The sequence below is a fragment of the Sturnira hondurensis genome, unplaced genomic scaffold (assembly GCF_014824575.4).
Source record: "Sturnira hondurensis isolate 20B ecotype Veracruz unplaced genomic scaffold, ASM1482457v3 Scaffold0002840, whole genome shotgun sequence".
NCBI lineage: Eukaryota > Metazoa > Chordata > Mammalia > Chiroptera > Phyllostomidae > Sturnira > Sturnira hondurensis.
In genome coordinates, this window is record NW_028075471.1 from 8,657,118 (window position 1) to 8,664,273 (window position 7,156).

The following is a 7,156-nucleotide window of genomic DNA, read 5'->3' on the forward strand; positions in this document are numbered from 1 at the left end:
TGAAGGAATCCTTTATTAAATCCCACACCTGAAGGAAGCAGACCTCTTAAACCTGGGAGTGACTTCAAGCCTGTGGAAAGTAGAGCTAAACTCTATAGATAGAGAATATCTCTGTTTACCTACAATTACCACCAGACGTGAAATAACACCTTCTCAGGTGAGAGCGATTGACAGGAGCTGGTGCGAAGGTTAAATAACAATCAGATTATGAGAAAACAACCTCAAGGAGGGTGCAGTAAGCAAGAAACTCTGCTCAGGTTTGCCTCAGAGCCCCAGTTACTGCAGAGATGAGCAGTCCAAGAGAGAAATGCCTTCTGTTTCACCTATTAGTTTTCTTTCATTTGCTATCTAGTTTGCAAGAATGCCATCTTCACCCCTCTCCAGAACTGCACCTGAAAACAAAATTTCTCCAGTTTTATGAGTGGGCACCATCTTAAATCTTTTTCCTGTGAAAATTTATTGCAGAAGAATTTCTCTAAGAAAGTTCTTTCACTTGATGGGTAGAAAGTTAATACCTTTAATGGGGAATACCCCACTTATTTTTATTTCTATTTTCTTCTTAAAGGGAAAGAGGAGCACTTGATAGCAATTTCCACACACAGGCTAACTTTTAAACCCAATTCTCAAAGAAGACGCTTGTGCACCAAATTTTGTGGTGTCTGCCCCTTGCCCGAAGTTCTGGAACTATTTCAGAAACAAGGAGCGTTTGCCTTGATTATTGTCCGGTCACCAATAAACACATCTTCAAAGGATCCTTTTCAGGAATTCAAGAAGGAACCTACTTTGGTTGAGGGAAGTGCCCTGGGGCACCCAATACCTCCCAGAAATGGGGGAGGGGTGTGCGTAGGAGGCGGGGCTGATAAAACCTCTTCTGAGAACAAGGAAAGGCGCTGGCTCCTCAAACCAGCCCTTGAGATAGATGCCTGGGAAAAGCTAGGCGATATTTCCATATCCGTAGCCGCCAAGTCCTCCTCGCCCATCCTGGGGTTTCCTGGGGTTTGTGGCATCTACCGAGCTTTCAGAGTTAAGCTCCGAAAATCTACATATCTCCCCGGGTCCCAATCTCCCCTCAGTGAACTGCAGCCAGAACGAGCTAACATTTAAATTCCTCCTCGCTTCCTCATCCCCCTCCTCCCCTGGCTGCGTCTTCCCAGACTTGGGGTCTGGGGGAGGATACAAAAACGAGGACGCTCTCCTTTCAGGAAATGGAATTATAATGTACACGTTCCTATTTCTGAATCGGAGGTACTAAAAATACCCTCGCGACAGCCTGAGGAAGCTGTCGCCGTCCTCTGTACAAACAAAATCGACAATTCTCCTTCCCCACGCAATGGATCTGCGAATTGAACGGGGGGTCTGGGACCCGGCCGTTGACTGTGACTAGGACAAAGCTTTCACCCAGCCGCTGAACGTCTTTCCTGGGTCCCAACCTGAAGATTCCTCCTCAGCCAAGAGGACTGTAGGCAGTTTAAACTCCCTAAAAGTTCGAATCCCAGCCCTACCTAGTCCCTGTGACCCTAAGCCTGTCATTTAGCTTCTCTCTGCCTCAACTTCTCCGTCCATCTGTAAAGTGGCAATAATCACCCCGCAGCTCTCGGGCTGTGAACGTTCGAACGAATGTGTGTCCAGGGCCTGGCATGAAACAAGCGCTCAAGAAATGCTAGCTTTTAAAATTGTGTGAGACTCTTACGGGAGGCGTACTAAGCGCCTAGAGTATACCCAGCGTTGGAATAACCAGATACCCAGTCACGTTCAGAGTTACTTGGGGGTTTCCTTTCTCATCTCTCCCTCCAAATAGCCTCCAACTGCCGTGGAAACCCGCGTCGGACCGGCGCCCAGCCTCCGCCGCCCTAGCTCTTGCAATAGCAAGGCTTGTGGAAGCTCACTCCCAGGCCCGCACCGCCTTTCCTCCCGGCGTTAGGAAACAGTGTTCCAAAAGACGTGGGCTGAATCTCCGTTCAAATATTAAGAGTGTGTGTGTTGGGGGGGGGAGGTCCGGAGGTCCGAGCCAGTAATCCAAGCTTTTGATTATCCAGATTCGGATCAAACGGGGCGGTGGCGGCCGACCCCCTCCTGGGAATGATTAGATGATTAATGTAATGCTGTTTGAAGGGTCTCTGTTTTCTCTCTTAATTTGGGTCATTACTTAGGAAGCAAGCGTGAAATCATTTCATCAGCGTGCTCGGCGGCGGAGATAGCTATTCAGGAAATGGGCTAACTGCGCGGTAATCAAAGAGCTGGAGGCGGTGGCTGCGAGCTCCGGGAGCCCGGGTGCGCCCTCCCGCGGCAGGGCGCCCAGCACCCGGAGTCAGGCTCCAGATCAGCAGCGTGAATCTGGGAGTCCCAGAGCTCAAGCTGGGCTGGGGATCCTTGGCCTCCAGCCCTCGCCTCCAGAACAGATTCGTTACAAAACTTGTCCTCGTTAGGTCGCCCAGAGAAAGGCTGCATGTCCAGGAGCTCCCCGGCTGGGCAGTACCCCAGCCATTTATCCCCGCGCGACGCGGCGCTTTGCTCAAGGACGCACTCCAAACCTGCTCCCCAATATCCAGCCACTTTAACCCTTTAAAAAAAAAAAAGAAAATCTCACCCAAATAAAGCAACACCCAGAATTCCAAGCGTCGGAACATTCACCAAATAGAAAAATTTCGCTACGTGGAGGCCGATGCAGGCCTTTTCACCCTGGCTCATGGGGTTGGGTAAGGGGCAGGGCGTTAACCCGTTTAAGCACCTCAGGAACGCGGGTTGGGCCTCATCGTTGTCCCAGCGCACCGAAGAAGTCGAGTTAGGGCAGGGAAATGCTATAAACGCCTATTTCCTTCTCATTCTTCGGGCTTGCTGAGCTGACCTTGCGGCGAGGGGTGAGGGGGCGGGGAAGAAAACGCGCACTAATGATTCTGTTTATTGAATTATATATGTATATATTCCGTGTTCGCATGTACAGAAGGATTTACATGGCTGTATAAAGATGGCTGGGGGCGCCGTGCTCTTTCCGGGCATTCACGTGACAGGCTCCTGTTATAACCCACCGCCCAAGGAGAAGCCAAGGCCTGGAATTAAATACTTTTCAGTACTGGGTTTAAATAAGTTTCCCGAATACACAAAGGTGGGAGTCACTTGTTTGCTGCCAGTCATCGAGGAAACGTTTAGCTTTCCAAAAATATGCTGGTTTTGATAAATAGATTTTAGCCTCTCTGCTATAGTTTTTTTTTCCCTCTTAATTTTAGAAATAAGTTTATACGTGTGATCTGTTTGGGGGTTGGATAGGGCAGGAAGGGAGGGCAAGGCAGTAGCTCTCAACTCTGCACTGTCCGAGTTAGGTCCTTTGTGGAGGGGGTGGCAGGGCCCACGCTGTCGTGGAGTTTGCGCACGTGTTTCTTTAAATCAAAGTTTCTGCAAAACCCTTTGCCGCAAGTGGCGCACGTGAAAGGTTTCTTGTCGTTGTGCGTGTGCATGTGGAAGGTCAGGTTGTAGACCTGGTGGAAGGCCTTGTTGCAGATGGTGCATTTGTACTGCTTTTCGCCGCTGTGGGTCAGCTTGTGGTTCTTGTAGTTCCCTACAGGAGACCAAAAACAAAAACGTGGGGGAATGAAGTGGATTGTGGGGGGGAGGGGCGGCAGGGAGTCTGGGCGTCCCGGGGTTGGCTCAGGGGCCGGAGCAAAGAAAGCGATGCTTGGCTAAGCGGGCGAGACCCCTCAAAGTGAAGAAGTTGTCAAACTTCGTGTGCGTCAAGCCCGGGGCTCTCAGGAGTGGCTGGAAGGCCGAGTCCGGAGTCACCGCCCCGAGCCTCTGCCCCGCCTTGCCCCGAGGCCCGCCTGGCTTCCCTCACACTCTGCTCCGGGAGCCTGGAAACTTTTGCGCACCCCAGAGACACTCCGGGTCATACTCTGGGCTACCACTTCGCTCCAAGAAATTCTCACGAACCCGGGCTTCATTCTATTTTCATATATATAATATATATATTCCTTCTGGTCCTCCAACCCCCACCTGGGGACCTAACAATGCTTTGGAAAATCCAAGAGGGGCCCCGCTAGTTGGGGGTGCTCTGGACAGCAGCAGTTTCTCCCGACCCTTAGGTTGTTTCCAGGTGGTGGATTTTGCCACGATTATTTTCATTAGAAAGGGGAGTCGCGGCTCCAAAGGGATGCTTTTCCTGTAGGACAACACTCTCTTTCTCCCACTTTCTCTCCCTCTAGTCCTGCCTTCCCTTCCACCCCCCAAATGTGGTGTCTCTTTCTGCACGACCAACTTGAATCCAGGGAGGTTTACTAACCCTGCCGGGAAAGCTTATTCCCAAACCCAGCACAACCCGATTGCAAAGAAATGCAGCTCTCAAATTCCCTGTCTCTGGGTTGTTTTGTTTGTTTGTTTGTTTGTTAATTTGTTTTTGCCCCGTGTGGCGGTGACCCGCCGAGTTCCGGGGTGAGAATGAGAAGAGGGCCTCGCCCCGAACGTTACCTTTTTGGTGAAAGCCTTTGCCGCAAAATTCGCAGACGAAGGGCTTGTAGCCCGCGTGGATGCGGATGTGCGTGTTGAGTGTGGAGCTGCGGTTGAAGGCTTTGCCGCACTGGTTACATTTATGAGGCTTTTCCTGCGGAGAGGGGCGGGAACACAGTGAGGTTGATCGCCCCGCAGGGAAAGGCTGCCTCGGGGAAATTTGAAGGAACACCTTGAAGCGACATGGGCACTCTGGGAGGGGTGCGGGAACCCTCGGCCATCCTCTCCCCAGCGACTTTGCTCCGGCGTGGGATGTTGCACGCGAACTGGGCCGGACTCGGGGCCACGTACCTGGGTGTGGATAATTTTGTGTCTGCACAGCGTGCTGGCCTGGCGGAAGCCTTTGCCGCAGACTTTGCACACGAAGGGTCTGGCTCCGGTGTGGACCGGCATGTGGCGGGTGAGGTTATAGTGAGCATTAAACACCTACGGAAGGACGTGACGGGGCCTTGCGGTGGGTCCATCAGAGAGTCCAGCATCAGCCCCGGGAAGCTACAGCCTACCTTGCCCAAACGACAATCCCCTCCCCCAACCAGAGCCCTTTCATTTTGCAAAGGGTTTCCCAAACCCCTGCTAACGCCTGTACTGTGTGGCTAGTGACAACGGCATCCCCATTTTACAGAACGGGAAACCGAGGCCCCTGATTTGAGTAAACAGCTACCAGGGAGCCTCTAAACTTGAGAAAAAGGACTGCCAGGCTGCTCCAAGGTAGCAGCTCCCCGCTCCCAGGCCCCACGGACCCCACACCTCACCTTGCCGCACACCTCGCAGGTGAAGTTTTTAGGCTTGCCGTCAGCGGAGGCTCCGGGCAGCTTTCCGTGGCTCTTGACGCCTCCGCGCTCGGCAGTCAGGGCCGAATTTTCTTTCAGCACCTGTTCCAGCGGCGCAGGCAAGCGCTCCTTATGGGCATAGGGGGCCGGATGGGGAAACTTGTCCGTGGCCAGGCCGGCCAACTTGGCGTTCTCCAGCAAAAAGAGCTTGGGGTGCGCGGCCAGGGCGGTGGGAGCCTGCGAGTTGAGAAGGCTGGACGGAAAGAGGTGGCCGCCGAGCAGCTCAGAGGGAGGGTATGCGGCAGAGTCCAGGTAGTTGAAGTAGTAGAGCGAGCCGCTGGCCGGCAGCCCCACCGCGTGGTTGATGACCTGTGGTTTGATGACCCTGCCGGCGGGCAGCGCAGACGGCGCCAGGCCCAGCTCGGCCTTGCAGCACACGCTACAGTTGGTTTTGCACAAGCCACTGGCGCCGCACACCGGAGCCCCCCCGCCACCACCGCCTCCTCCTCCGCCGCCGCCCGCCCGGAGGCTGCTTTTCCAGAGCTCGGAGTAACTGAGCAGAGTCTTGGACGGCACGTCGTAGCCTAGGGGCTGGAGAGGGATCATGCAGGGCAGCGGGGAGCACAGGTTCAGCAATTTCTTGCCCTGGCCGCTGTCTGCCTCCAGTGCCCCCGGCCGGGGCTCCAAGGGCTCACGGGGCTCCGACGTCTTAGCCATGATGCGCTCGATGGAGAAGGCCAGAGTCTTGGAAGTGGCCTGCGACGCTCCGGCTCGAGGACAGGCCGGGGGCACCATGGTCTCCAGGGAAGCCGAGCTTGCCATTGCGCACGGAGCCGAGTTGTGCCGGACTGGGCCAGGGCGCAGCCTTTCTCCTCTAAGTCTGCATTCCGGAAAAGGCAGGGAGGGAAACCGCAATTTAATAAGCACCTTGTCGGGTCCAGGTCACCCATTTGCATTCAAATGAACAGGGGCAGAACAAAGTGCACCCAAGGGTACCAAATTACTGCCCATTAACCCGGCGCGCAAAGGAACCCACCAGCCCCTGCCTTGGGACTTTGAAAGGGGAAGAAGGGGGAGGGTTTACAAAGAAAAAGGAAAGAGAGAGTGAGGAAGGGAGAAAGAAAGAAAAGAGCGTTAAATTAGCCCCCGTGAGCTGTTCCATGGACCCTGGCCTCCGGCACGCGTGCTGGGAGCTGGACAGTGAAGAGGCAAAGTTAAAGAGGACCAGGAAAGGTACCTCGCGTTTACCTCTTTCCCCCACCGCCAAGGAGATGCGTTCCGAGCCATGCAGCGTGTTTCCTCTGTCACATTTTAATGGCAAACATCTTCCCCTCCGCGTGAGATCACTGTCTTTTACATTCAGCTGACATCACATGAAGTCACTTCAAGTGGAATGACTTGGGCGGCGGCGCGGCTCCGGTAGCGGTCCCTGTGTTCCCCCGCGCCTGCGGGCCGCCGCCACAGCCCCTCAAACTTTAAAAGGAGGCAACTGGCGCTCGCGCTCCCTTTGGGAAAGTGCGAGCGGTTCGCGAATCGGGAAGGAGGGGAGAGACGGGAGGGGGAGGGGGAGGAATCGTGATGGTTTTGCCGGTGGAAAAAAAGGTGGGGGGAGTCCAAACCCAGGCAGAGTTCTGTGCATGAGTCACAACTTTGGGGGCCTACAGGTGTGGGGGACACGGCGAGGGCGGGGGGGTCCTGGATCCGCAGTCCCAAAGGGCCCCTGGGTGTCCGTCTAGTTGCCGAAGTGTCCCTTAGCCCTCTGCAGTCGAGCTGGGCATCGTGCTAATAAACTGCCATTTACCCACGGAGCCGGCGCCAGCCCCGAACACGCGCAAATGATAATTACCTCATTAGGATGTGGCGCATGGACGCGAGCGCAGCGTTTGGAGGGG

At 54.5% G+C, this 7,156-nt stretch overlaps 1 protein-coding gene across 1 annotated transcript; it reads right to left on the minus strand.

Moving 5' to 3' along the window:
• Positions 1-2,896: 2,896 nt before the first annotated feature.
• FEZF2 (FEZ family zinc finger 2) lies at positions 2,897-6,748 on the minus strand. The gene is made up of 5 exons (XM_037041303.1): positions 6,513-6,748; positions 5,247-6,144; positions 4,786-4,920; positions 4,456-4,588; positions 2,897-3,553 (listed from the first exon to the last, which is right to left on the minus strand). Exons 2-5 carry the CDS (start codon positions 6,084-6,086, stop codon positions 3,294-3,296), a joined length of 1,368 nt encoding a protein of 455 aa, XP_036897198.1. The 5' UTR covers positions 6,087-6,144; positions 6,513-6,748; the 3' UTR covers positions 2,897-3,293.
• Between the last annotated feature and the right edge of the window lie 408 nt (positions 6,749-7,156).

What these genes read in the sequence shown, in the direction of transcription:
- FEZF2 (XM_037041303.1), bottom strand. Translation starts at nt 6,086, where the DNA reads ATGGCAAGCTCGGCTTCCCTGGAGACCATGGTGCCCCCGGCCTGTCCT. An exon ending in CCTGCGAGGTGTGCGGCAAG is followed by an intron (nt 4,921 to 5,246) that starts GTGAGGTGTGGG and finishes GTCCTTCCGTAG; the next exon opens with GTGTTTAATGCTCACTATAA. An exon ending in ACAAAATTATCCACACCCAG is followed by an intron (nt 4,589 to 4,785) that starts GTACGTGGCCCC and finishes CCCTCTCCGCAG; the next exon opens with GAAAAGCCTCATAAATGTAA.